The 13,383-nt window shown below is 33.1% G+C and overlaps 1 protein-coding gene across 10 annotated transcripts in view; it reads left to right on the plus strand.

Moving 5' to 3' along the window:
- The window catches only part of HERC2 (E3 ubiquitin-protein ligase HERC2), a 310,355-nt gene that overhangs the window by 277,121 nt on the left and 19,851 nt on the right, over positions 1-13,383 (plus strand). For all 10 annotated transcript variants that reach the window (XR_013030890.1, XM_076512152.1, XM_076512102.1 and 7 more), the window contains 4 exons: positions 7,201-7,378; positions 9,061-9,314; positions 10,315-10,454; positions 12,703-12,798. Coding sequence is in view for 9 of the 10 variants with exons in the window: in XM_076512152.1 (XP_076368267.1) it covers positions 7,201-7,378; positions 9,061-9,314; positions 10,315-10,454; positions 12,703-12,798 (668 nt within the window). In the remaining variant the exon portion in view is untranslated. The remainder of the gene's footprint in view (positions 1-7,200; positions 7,379-9,060; positions 9,315-10,314; positions 10,455-12,702; positions 12,799-13,383) is intronic.

Genomic DNA, 13,383 nt, shown 5'->3' on the forward strand with positions numbered 1-13,383 from the left:
GTTACATTCAAACTTTAATTAAAGGATTTTACTATTGGTGTAGTTTAATAAACTTAACACAGCCGAGTATGTCATAATTCAAAGTTTTATATTAATGAGTTTTATTATTTTATTTAAAAAAAAACACCTCTAAAACAATAATTCAATTTTATCCTCATGTGGCTCGCTCATGTTTAAAAATATCCTAGCTTTACTTTCTTTTATTTCAGCTGTGCTGTGCTTTAGTACAGATTTTGCTCAACAATCAATTACTCGTATATACTCCATGTTTATCACTATCAGGCCATCCCTTAAGTAATGTGTGATTTTAGGTTCAGAAAGAGAGAGAGGATTTCAAATACTGTTAATATTATCAGTTATATTAATTACTTCCTGCCAACAATTCACAAGCTTCTGAATGCCACTTTTGTAAAATTCTTGGGGTTTGGAGGAAAAGAATGTACAGAGGGTAGTTTTGACATATTCATGTGTTCCAAGCTCTTTTCCATCAAGATAGTTCTGCAAACTTTGGAATAGATGATAATCAGATGGGCCAAGATCTTGACAAAAAGGAGAATGTGGAAGATTTTCCCAGTCTAGCTCTTCAGTCTTTTCTGATGTGATCTTTGTTGTATGAGGCCATGCATTATCCTGGTGAAAACAACACCTTTACAATTGATGAGAACAGGCCTCATTTCTTTCAGTGCAACATTCAAGTGCTCTAACTCTTGACAGTAGAAGTCTGATGTAATTGTTACATTGAGTGGCAGCAACTCAAAGTGGATCATACCAAATGCTTCACAAGGCTTTCCTAGGGTGGAGGTCCTTTTTGGCTGTGCTTTAGCTAGTTTACCTGCACTGAGCCATTGTCTGCAGTGCTTAACATTTTTATAATATATCCATTTTTCATCTCCAGTTAATGAGCTGTCCAAGAAAGGTGAGTTGCATTCACAAGAGTTCAGAAAAATGAAAATGTCTACTCTTACTCCAAGGTTGGCTTCTGTCAAATCATGGGTGACCCATTTTACAAGTTATGACACCTTTCCAAGCTGTTGCAAATGATGGTGAACTGTTTAATTGGTTGAATTAAGCTTCTGTGCTAGTTCTTCAACTGTTACAGTGCAATCTTCATCAAGTGCAGCCAGCAGCGGGTCATCATTAAACTCAATGACCTGAACGTGGCACATCACTTAATCTGTAGTCACCTGATCTGAATTTCTGAAACAGCCTTTAACATTTTCCTTCATTGAGACTCTGCACCATAAACACTTTGAATGTTTTGTATAGTTTCTACTGTACTATTGCTTTTTTAAAACTCAAAAAGCATTATGTGCCTAACATGCCACTCAGACACATCCATCTTCATGAGGGTTTATTCGATTAATTATCTGAAAAAGTGGAGTTGGGTTAATTCTTGATGATGAGAAATCCACTTAATTTTTATCAATGAAAGTTTTAATACCCATAGTAGCTGTTCTGGGATATATTTGGAGTTGGGTTAGTTTCTTTTATTTGCCTGAAAATTTCTATATACATCTTACTACATATTTTAGTCAATAAAGCCTTGTACAAAGACAGAAATGATTATGCACTTTCTGTATTAAATTTTCGGATGTTACTTATAGGATGACTTGATAGGTTGAATTCCAAGAACAAAGTTCCAGGAATGACATTGCAAAGATGTTCTCTCCCACCACAAGGAACCACAACCTCACACAATTAGAAATGGATATTACTTAGCAACACATTTGATTTGAAGAGCATAATTGTAACCAATAGAAAGAGTAGATTTCAAAATGTTTCCCACATGTTTAATCTTGCCTAATGTAAAAGCTGACTATTGAAATGCAGTATTGTACATCATTATCCCCAGTACTTCACTGTTTTTTTCTAACCTTATACATGTTACTTTGATAGTTAAATTGCATTTAGATTTTACTTTTATATTTTATTTATTTACATATTTGTTTTTTAAATTGAAATTTGAAAGGTTTAATCATTTTTTAAATGAGCAAGTGCAAACAGTTTTGCTGTGGGCTAAACCATTTCTGACAAAGATAATGGTATATTACCTATGGGACACCCACTGATGAGTGTTGATGTGAATAATAAACAATATTGAATAGAAAATGAAAGTAATACAGTAAAAGTAGACTGGAAGGGAGAAGGTAAAGATATGAAATTATACATATGGCCCAGAGAAAATATATTAAGTTATTCAACAAAATGTAAAAAGGTACATATATTTTTTTTTATTGTTAAACATTTTGCACTGTACATTGATGATAGTTAATGATATAGCAGAGAAAGTAGAAGATAAAATATAAAGATTTACCTTTTGATATTCATTTATGAGGTTTTAGAGATTATACAAATGAAACGTAGAAATTGTAAGCAGCGTTTTTTTATAATTAACATGAAAATTGCTTTACTGTTGAATTATTTGAAGTGCAAGTGCAAATAACTGCAGTAGGTAATGGATTTTTTTATAAAACATGGTAGAAAAAATAAAATATTTTATTTGTATGAAAATATGTACTTTTAGGGAAGCTCTTGTTTAATTTCAAATAATTTCTGCCATTAGTTTTATTTTTGGAATAAAATATAGTGAGACAAATGTTACCTATGTATGTGAGAGGCTGGTAGTCATAGGGTTAAGCTATTTAGAATAAACGTTTGTGGTGTATTGTTAAAATTTTCAGTCATTTTAGAACAACAATAATTTCCAAATTTTTTATGGCAGTTATGAGGTCAGTCAAATTGTTGAACCCCATGTAGAGGTGAGGTAGAGAAAAGAACAGATGATGTATAAAATTAAAATTTGATGATCGTGTAAAAGATTATACAGTTTATGCAAATGAAATTTGACAATTTTTATATGAAGAAAAGGTATTTTAAAATTTAAAATTGAAATCACTTTGCAGGCTGGATGCTCAACATTCCAAAAGAAAAAAAAAATTACAAGCCTGTCTTTAATTAAAAAAATCTTAATATTTAATTTAAAGAAAACTAAATTTTTATATGAAAACCTTATGACGTCTATTGATGATTTTCAACATTTTGTGAAGATTTGTATACATTATCAAAAGTCATAGTATGATTATTCGTATAGTTACTTTGATAGTTACATACTGGTTGCAATGCACTCATAGTCAAAGAGTTAATGAAGGAAGACTCTAATACTGTGAGTGAAGGTTAAGAGTACAGTCTTTATATGATCCCAGTCACTCAGAAACTCACCCAGAATTAGATTTTTCACTGGAAAAAAGTAAAAGTTTAGAATCATTTTTTGCATATAAAAATACCATAAAAGCCAGATAATACTGTTGTATGCATAAAGTTTGGCTCTTTGGAAAATCAGTTTTCAGCACAAATATGACCAAAGTTGTGAAAAAGAAAGGAAGCTGCAAAAGCTGTGAAATGTGATCTTCCAGTTATATGCATAGCAAAGCATTGCCATATCATCCCCCAAAGTAGATGTGGAGTAGTGTAAAAGATCCAAAGCCAGTTTAAAAAAAAAAAGAGAGAGAAGGATGATCAAATGATTAGTGCTTATGGGAGCTGATTGAGAGAGGATCATTGATGGATTATATGACAGCTCAGATGATGAATTGTCCTCTGATGATTAAATAGGTTTTTCCAGTAGTGCACTGGCCAGTCTTGACAAATTGAAGAAAATTTTTGCAATCTTGAACTTTGATCCCATTCTTTGTAAAATCATTTAGTAAAATCTGCTCAAAGTGAAAAAAAAAAACTAGTTCAGATTGGGAGAACATGGTTAAGAGCTTCACAGATGCATGGTATTGTGTGTAATGGAGGTCTAAAGTTAGTGTCCATTTGTTCCAAAAATGTTGCAGGAATTACTTGAAGATCCAAAATGAATGGATGATAGAAATAAGCTTGGTTTTTTGGCTGAAACATTTGTGTCCAAATTTGCTCAATTATGTTTGCAAAGTCCCTTGATCTACAATCATTTCAGGATTTACTACAAAAGGAAAGCTCATTGAATCAACAGAGAAAGCATGAAAAAACAGAGAACTGAGAGAATGGGGGAGAACAGAGTGGTTCCATTGTACTTGTGCAAAGAATTCTGTGTAACAAGTTAAAATTTGCAAGTTTACACAAGACTTTTGACATCTTGAAAGCTGGAAAAGATCCCCCCCAAAAAAAAAATTCCATTTTTGGACACTGAAAACATGAAGGCTGTGGCACAATCAATTGCAGACAAATGGAATCCATTTGGAAAATCATGCTGTTTGCATATGCCAAATGGCATTTTCAGCATTTGTGTACTGAGTTGTTACATTCATGTTTATATCCTCTAGGTGCAGGTGATGGGAAATGCTTGGTATTAATAGCAGTTGATGATGAATGCATTTCAGTTTGTAATACGAGGGCTGTTCAAAAAATACGCGGACTGTTTGAATTGCGCGGCTCCAGTTGGTTCCAGGGGAATCCACTTGGTGTCGCTAGGTTCACACAGATCAGCTGATTGCGATGCCATTTCCCGATTGCAGATATCTTCATTTGTGTATTAGCTACGTGGTTTTAAGTGAAGTGCGATTTTTTTGTTTGGCGGATTTCAGAATGAATGACCTGAAGGAGCAACGACTTGCTGTGAAATTTTGTGTTAAACTTGGAAAATCTGCGACTGAAACTTTTGCTATGCTTAACACGGCTTACGGTGATGTTGCTATGAAGCGTACGGCATGTTTCAAGTAACATGAACGTTTTAAGGATGGTCGACAGTCCATTGAAGATGATGGCGTCCTGGACGTCCTTCCCGTCAACTGGCGACCCACACGTCGACAAAATCAACACCCTGGTGCGGCAAGTCGACGCCTGACTGTCAGGGAGCTTGCTGAAGAGTGTGGGATATCAGTTGGATCTTGTTACGAGATTTTGACCAAAAAATTGAAGATGCACTGCGTTGCTGCGAAATTCAGCCCTCAGAACTTGTGAGTTTTTGGCCAAACACTCAATCACTGTTCTTCCCCACCCCCCCTACTCACCTGATTTTGCTCCTTACGATTTTTTCTGGTTCCCCAAACTCAAAAGACCCTTGAAAGGAAGAAGATTTGAGACAATTCCAGAGATTAAGGCAAATGCTACGAAGGAGCTGGAGGACATTACAAAAGAAGCGTACCAGGACTGTTTCAACAAGTGGAAACACCATTGGGATAAGTGTGTGCGTTGGGGAGGAGAGTACTTTGAAGGAGTCCCAGACCTGTAACTTCTAAATAAAGTACATTTTGTTTTATGACGTCAGTCCGCGTATTTTTTTGAACAGACCTCGTACATGCAGTACTTGCTGCACATTTTTTGAAACAGAAGCACAAGATTTCTTGCAATATTCTTGCAGTCATACTACAGAGGAACATTGCCTGAAACCCTTAATGTGTTTTGTAGTATACATTAAAAGGTTCAGTAATACATTACATTTCACATCATTTAAGGGCTAAGTTTTCAGTTCAAGACCATTGCACATTTTATGGAGGATATACATAACAATCAAATGAAATTTATTGCAGTATTGGAACACAAATAAAAAAAAATCCTTTCCATGAAGTCTAAGTAAGGTCAAACAGAATATTTTGGGGAAAAAAAGCAATGAGTATACTTGTGATTATTCTGTGGAATGGAAATAACTGGGACTCTTTTTAGAGACTATGTATTTGATGTATACACAGGCAAGGATAATATACAAGTAAGTTGTGTTGCCACTTTTGTTATTAAAGAAGATGAGACTCATTTTCAGGTATTCATCACATTACATTCTAGAGTGATAACACTACTGGATTTTTGTCTCATGAGCTTAGACTGTGCATTTACCAGCTCAACAAGAAGCTTCAAGGTAACAGAGATCTAGAAGAGTTATTACATCTTTATAGGTGGGTCCATATTGGAGACACAAGCAAGAAAAGCATGTTTGAACACACCTCTTTGTTCATGAATATAGCTTTTAAAGGATACTTGGAAGATGGAAATGACATCACATCATAAGAAGAAATTTATCCTGCACTTCTATGATTAGGTGGCATTGCAAAAGCAATAAAAATTCTTGTGGATGCAAGTGGTCATAAGGGATATGATATTTCAGGTAAGAATACTTACTGCCAAAACTGGAAACAAATCAACGCACAATGTCAAATAGTTCAAATGTTTAAGGTTTAGATGTTACAAGTCCTAAAATTGTAAAATATGAAAAACTAGTTAAGTTTATGAAGGAAATGCTGAATGTTCAAATTAAGCAACACTTCATTTCAGAAAAGTCACCTTTGGTAGCCTGACCTGAACCTTCCAATGCTGAGACTCAGCCAGGTCAGAGCCAGGAGAATGTTGAGAGGGGAAAGGGTGGCATTTTCAAAAGAGCCCTCAATATTGCTAGCACTGAGATAAAAGAACCTTTTAACATTACAAAATATGTTTTTGAAATGAAAGAATCCCCAAGTCTAGTATTATCCAAAAATAATGGACAGTATTTATATGAGTTAAAGTGTCATGGTAAGAGCAGGAGTGTTTCAGCAGACAAGGCACATGAAATCCTTCTAGATGGTACCTTGAAGTGTGATTTGGTTGAACGCTAGAGATTTCAGTTGCTAAAATCAAAGCATTTTTCAGCTGAAGTGCTAATGAAATTAATGAGCTTGTAATAGAAATGGAGCCAGAAATACGCCAGCAGGATTTGAAAAAGACAGAGCATGATTTTCTTTTGAAAATTTGGTTTGAAAAGTTTAATTACAAGATTTGAACATTGAGATTGAAGACGTACTAGAAGAAAACTATAAACATTTATTCTCAATAATTATGTATCCAAATTGATAAATAATATCATTTGAACTAAAATAATTAATATTTGCTAAATTCAAAGTATACTGAATTTTGTTTTTTCGTATCCTGGGAAATTGGAAGGTAATTGATCATTTTCATCTATTTCTCCACAATTAGAAAGGATTTTTAAATTCTGAAAGTTACTTTTGCCATTTTAGACCACTCTGCACATATTACACACTTACTCATTTATTTTTGATACTTTTTTGAAAAAGTGCATACAGCAGCTCGAAGAGTGGTTTCTTGTTGACAAGGATCATATAAATTTCACAATATATCACTCAGAATTTTGTTTACAAATATTTATTTGGAGTTTAAAAAAACAACTTAATTCTTAAATGGGTGCTGCAGATCATGCTCAATTTGAATTAATTTTTTTTTTTATTTCAGTTCCTGTGAACGTCCCCGTGTTATTGAAACATTGAGAGGTAAAGAGGTAATAGATATAGCCTGTGGTGGAGCTCATAGTGCTTCCATAACATCTAGTGGGGAACTCTACACTTGGGGGAAAGGTCGATATGGACGCCTTGGTCATGGAGACAGTGATGATCAACTTCGGCCTAAAAAGGTTGCTTAGTCTTCAAAAAAGCGTGTAGTTGTATGACTGAATAAGATTATCTCACTGCTTTGTTCTGATTTTTTTTTTTATGACTAGGAATATAACAACAGTAAAAATTTGTCCTTTGAAGTTTCCAAATATATTACAAAAAAAAAAAAAGGTTTCAGCCTTTGGTGGTTTACACTTGTATAATTTATTGATGGAGTCACTGTAACTTCTTTACACTTGTATAATTTACTGATGGAGTCACTGTAACTTTACACTTGTATAATTTACTGATGGAGTCACTGTAACTTCTAGTTTATATTTGATTCACAGCCTGTTCATGTTAACTTTAATTCATAAAATGAAATAAACTATACACATGTAGTTTAAACGAGTTATATAGAATAGTAATCGTGGTTTTATAGTTTCAAGCAAATAAAAAATGTGTTATGTATGTACATTTTACTCCATGCAGTAAGCTTGTATTGCATGAGCTCTCTATTGCAGCCAACTGAAAACTGCAGCTGGCTAAAGCTAAAAAAAACTTTTATTTAAGTCACCACTCCAAATATGTTTAAAGTCAGTATATTTTTTAATATAAACTTGAGGATTAGCTAAACATGTATGATAAAAAAAATACTAAATAAACAGCAGAACAGACAGAGTAACACTAACAGCTTGATTAGAAAATAAATGTGGATCTTCAGCTATAACAGAAAGTCATAGTAGTAATATCTGTCACATTTTTTTAATGACATTGTTGCTTAATTGAACATATACCTTTGAGAAAGTATAAGTAGCAATAATAATAATTATAAATAAACAACAGAACAGAATAACAGTAACATTTTGATAGAAAATAAAAAGGGCATTATTATGACTTGAACACTAGCCATTCGATACATGTTATTGAAACAGTGCAGACTCCCAGTGCACTCCTTTTTACTTTACCAATGTTTGAGTGGTGTGTTGTTTTTTTTTATTATACAGCTTTTGTTTAAGTGATGGCTATTACATAACTTGTAAAAATATAATTTTCAATGTCAGTAGCATGTAATATGTAATTTACTATTCAAACACTTTTAAACAATTTCTGTTGGCAAGAGAAGAAAAAAAAATTGACCCAGATGCAAATTATGATGAACTCTTAAATGTCTAGAACTATATTCAAATTCTTCACCAGGGTACAAATCTTTAAACACATCCCTAATTAGGACAAATTAAGATTATTTTGCTGCTTTGTTCTGAAATTTACAGTATTGTGACTGATTAAGATTACTTCACTGTTTTGTTTTCAATTTTATTTCTTTCCTGTGCAGTGGTTTATTGATTTTTTTGCATAACTGACACTTTTTTTTCCTAAGAAGAAAATAATGTATGTATATGGAAGGCATGAATATTTTATTTGTTTAAAATTGGCTAGTATGGGTATAGAAAGCACTAGTAGAGGAGCGAACAACGTTTTGACCTTCTTGATGACCCAAGAAAGTTGAAACGTTGTTAGCTCCTCTGTTAGTACTTTCTCTACCCATACCAGCCGTTTTTAAATATATAATTTTCTCTACAAGTAGGTTTTCTCTTCATCACAGGTGAATATTTTATTTGTTCCAGGTAAAGTAACACAACAATCAGTGTTTACAATTAGTTGATAAACAAATTATGAAGGGCACATTTATGAATATATAGGATATTTTCTGTTTTACCAGGTGGAAGCTTTAGGTAGCTTTTCAGTTACTGATGTGGCGTGTGGTAGTGGAGATGCTCAAACTCTGTGTATTACAAGTGATGACAGTGTTTGGTCCTGGGGTGATGGTGATTATGGAAAACTTGGAAGAGGTGGTAGTGATGGTTCAAAGATCCCTTTAAAGGTTGAAGCTTTACAGTCAATGGGAGTTATTAAAGTAGAGTGTGGTTCTCAGTTTTCTGTGGCACTAACTCGCTCTGGAAGTGTCTACACTTGGTAAATAAATGTTCCTCGTCATAAGACATGTACACTTATCATTTTATTAATAAGTTTGATTTCTTTCACAAAAATGTTGAAAGAAGAAATTATTTGTTTCACCATATAGTCCTTCTAAAACTTGTAGTTATCATTGCTTGTGTTAATTTAATGATAAATGAACTCTAATCATAAGTGTTACACGCAGTGAAACAAGAATGCCATGAATCATAATTTACTGTTTAGTAAGTGCTGTGTTATGTTATCAGTGTGACTGTGAGGTATTTTATGTAATACTTTGTACTGTTTGTAATCAAATGCTTTTGTAACCATTTTTGCTAGTTCACCTTGCACTATATTAAACAATAGAGCACATTGAACTAAATGTTAGTAGAATATGCCTTTTCCTGTAACATATCATTTCAGTTAGCAAGTTCAAACTGTTAAAGCTTGTTGGCACTTCTTTCAGTACTTCTGTGTGTAGATGGTAATACAAAGGTGGTTTGGTTGTAAGGTTTCAAATGTGTCTTTGTAGTGCTTTGATAATGATGTGTTAGTTTGGAATGATATAAAAGTACCTTCTCCAAAATGATGGTAAAGCAAAAACAAGTAATTCATTCAAATAATGGCAGAAATAGTCTTTTTATTTCGAATTTGCTATGCACAGTACAAGAAGGGCAAAGCTCTGATTGTCTGTGATTAAATTTTTGTATGTATTTTGTGAATGGATGAACTCAGGTTTTGTAAAACCAAGTATTCTTGAAAGTTCATAAGTGCAGTTAGCTGGTGATTATAGATATGCTTTTTTGCTACAGACTGTCAGTTGGATAGAAAAAATAATTATTTTCACACTTTTTTTTTTTCATGTACAAGAAGAAATCTGATTCTCATGTTTTTATTTAAAATTTTTTGTGGATAATTGTTTTTCAGATTGTAAATGTTTACATTTTGAAGATCTTTTATTTGACTCAATATTACTATGTAATAATTTGTATTATACCAGACTTGCTTGAATTAACAGGGGGAAAGGGGATTACCACAGACTTGGTCATGGAACAGATGACCATGTTCGTCGTCCCAAGAAGGTGACAGCTCTTCAAGGCAAAAAAGTTACATCTGTGGCAGTTGGGTCCCTTCACTGTGTGGCATGCACTGATACAGGTCATTTCACTGTATAGCCTCATACAAGTGACTTTTCTTGCTCCTAAATATATATTTTTACTGATTGTAAAATTCTGAGTACATATAATGTTAAAACATTAGTCTATGTAGTATCAAGTTATTTTGCTACTTCTATGATGTGTTTAGTATGAAATGTAAAAAATAATAGTTTCTGTAGTATTTAAACTTGTAGTAATGTGATTTTAATTTTAAGCTTCTTGATGATTTACACTGTGATTTATTCTCAGTTAAATAGCAGTAACTGATGCTTCTAATACAATACATTACCTCTCATAAATTGCTGTTCTCATTCAGTGCTGCCCTCTGTATGCAAAAATAAAATGCACATGCCACAAGCCTTTTCTCTTCTTTCATTTGGAATTGACCAATTCCAATGCATCTCTCATGCACCATCCATTTGGAGGTTTTAAATTGTAGTTGATTTGCTGCTATGTGGCATGTGTTACATATTACAACTCATCTCAGATGAGTTTCCAATTTATCATGTTATGTATTGTTATTTCTAATAGCCTACACCCCCTACCTAACACGCGCACACACATAAACTCACAGGTATCTGTACCCTAGTGGCTGAGTTTTCGATTGTAGTTGACTTACTGATGGTGTGATCCTTATTTTACCCCTGCATAGATGTCAATTCCCAGCATCATGGTTTCTGGATGAAGTTGACTTGCTGTGTATGGTTCCTTGTCCCGTAACCATTTTACACCTAAGATGTACTTTTTTCTTTTTACCCACTTTTACATTTTCTAGGACATTGTTTCATAATTTTTTTATGGTTTGGATGACTGTCTGATGTTAGTTCTGTCCTACATGAATGGGTTCTTTTGTTTTTCTGCTCATATGTACATCTTTCTGTTATGGGCAAAGAGTATATCTGGTTGGCAGAAGTGGTAAGGTCCTTCACATCAGATCTTAGAATCTTAGGGAATTTCCTTTGGATACTTTCAAAAGATGCTTCTTTCTTTCCCTTGCACAGGTCCATTTTATCTATTTAGAGTGGGATTCTAGCTATTTAGGTGAGTGAAGGTGAGGTACAGTATCAGAAGTTGTAATTTTCCTGTACTGAAAATGTATATTTGGTACGTACTCACTTCCTCTCACACTTCCTCCACCATTCCTTCACATTAAAAACTGGTGCTTTCATCTTTTGCCAATACTTGAAGTGAGAGCTCATCACAATTGAGTAGAGGGAGTTGCATGCATCATGAGAGTATGTCACACTTATTGGCGGAGGCTTGGCACATGATGATTTACAAAAGAGACTGTTTTGAATCAGTCATTTCTAGTTGAAGGGAAATAGAAGGCTTGTGGCATGTGCTATACATCACAACTTATCTCGGATGAGCTTCCAATTTAATATGTGTTGTTATTTTTAATAGCCTAAAACTGAATTAACTCATAATTTAAATTTAGTAGTTACTAAAATGTAGAGCTGAATCAAACTTATGATGTTTGCCAATGAGATTGCTACACACAGTTTTCTTTATTAATACAAATATATTCTAATATACAGACAATAATACAATTTATAATAATTATTGCCAGTAGGTATTACAAATAATTTATATACAAAGGTTTTACAAACAGTATTAAGTTGTCTATCCAATCTCAAACTTCCTTTATCTTATTAAGGGTTCTTGATTAGTAAGTTAATTTTGAGTTATATAGGTATAATTCACTTAACGGGGAATAAGCTGGATCTTTGCTAATCGCATACAAGTTTTTCACTACTGAAGTTATATAGCATTTATCACAGTTATAGTTTTGAAGGTTTATAGTATACCACTTGTAGCTAACCAACAATAGATACTTGTCTCTTGGTGCATTGTGTTGGTTAATGTTATGAGCTTGAGAGGCAAATTTCAAGAAATTTCAGCTGGCTCAACAGTACTGGTGATCACTGATATTTAAATACAATCATAGTGCATTGTTGATTTTTACACTCAAGAATCTTCTACAACTTTAGCGAATAAGTGGGAATTTTACAATACATATTTAACAGTATAAGTTGCATGTATTTCTAAATAAATATCCAATAGTAAATCTATCACGCATGCATAAAAAAAGTTTTTTGCACATAGAGACATCACTGAACAAGAACAGCTATTTATGCGAGTTGAGGTAATTACCTATCTGAAATACATTTTCAGTATTGGAAAATTATAACATTCTTAAAGTTTTTAAATTACACATTTGTGTTACATTTTCATTGTATTTCTTACAGGAGAAGTTTTTACATGGGGAGATAATGATGAAGGTCAGCTTGGTGATGGAACAACTAATGCTATCCAGAGGCCACGACTTGTAACTGCTCTTCAAGGTCAGTAAAATATATTATCATTTTGGAAATAAAGCTAAAGGGAAGAAAGAATGACTGATACTGACTATTCAGATGATAATAAAAATTTGTTTTAGCCAACTTTTCACCCTTGCAGTTTATTCAGGGTTAGTAGTACAACTCTTTGTACTACTAGCTTTGATGAAGCCACAAGGATGAAATCTTTAATCGAATAAAGTTTTTTTTTTATTATGTGGAAAGTAAAGAGTTTTTTTTCTAAATGTCTAATCTTCTCTAATATGCACTTTGTTAGATTTACACAACTGTTTAAGTTAGTGTGTTATGATTTATGTAGTTTAATTTGTGTGAATGTTAAATTTAGTTTTTTTTAAATTGTAGTTTATCACAAACGTGTTTATGTAATTGTTTACAAATTGTATCTTGCATAGTTTAATAACTATGAATTAGTGATTATGTTATTATGTAATGTTACAGAAAATTTTGAGTTTTTCTTATTGTTTTAGTTAAATATTATTGCATTGTAATATCTAGTGGCTTATAGAACATTCTAGACATCTGTTTGAATACAAATGTGCATTGAGAATGTAGTTCAAAAGCTATGTCTTG

This window comes from Tachypleus tridentatus, chromosome 1 (genome assembly GCF_004210375.1).
Source record: "Tachypleus tridentatus isolate NWPU-2018 chromosome 1, ASM421037v1, whole genome shotgun sequence".
NCBI classification, from domain to species: Eukaryota; Metazoa; Arthropoda; class Merostomata; order Xiphosura; family Limulidae; genus Tachypleus; species Tachypleus tridentatus.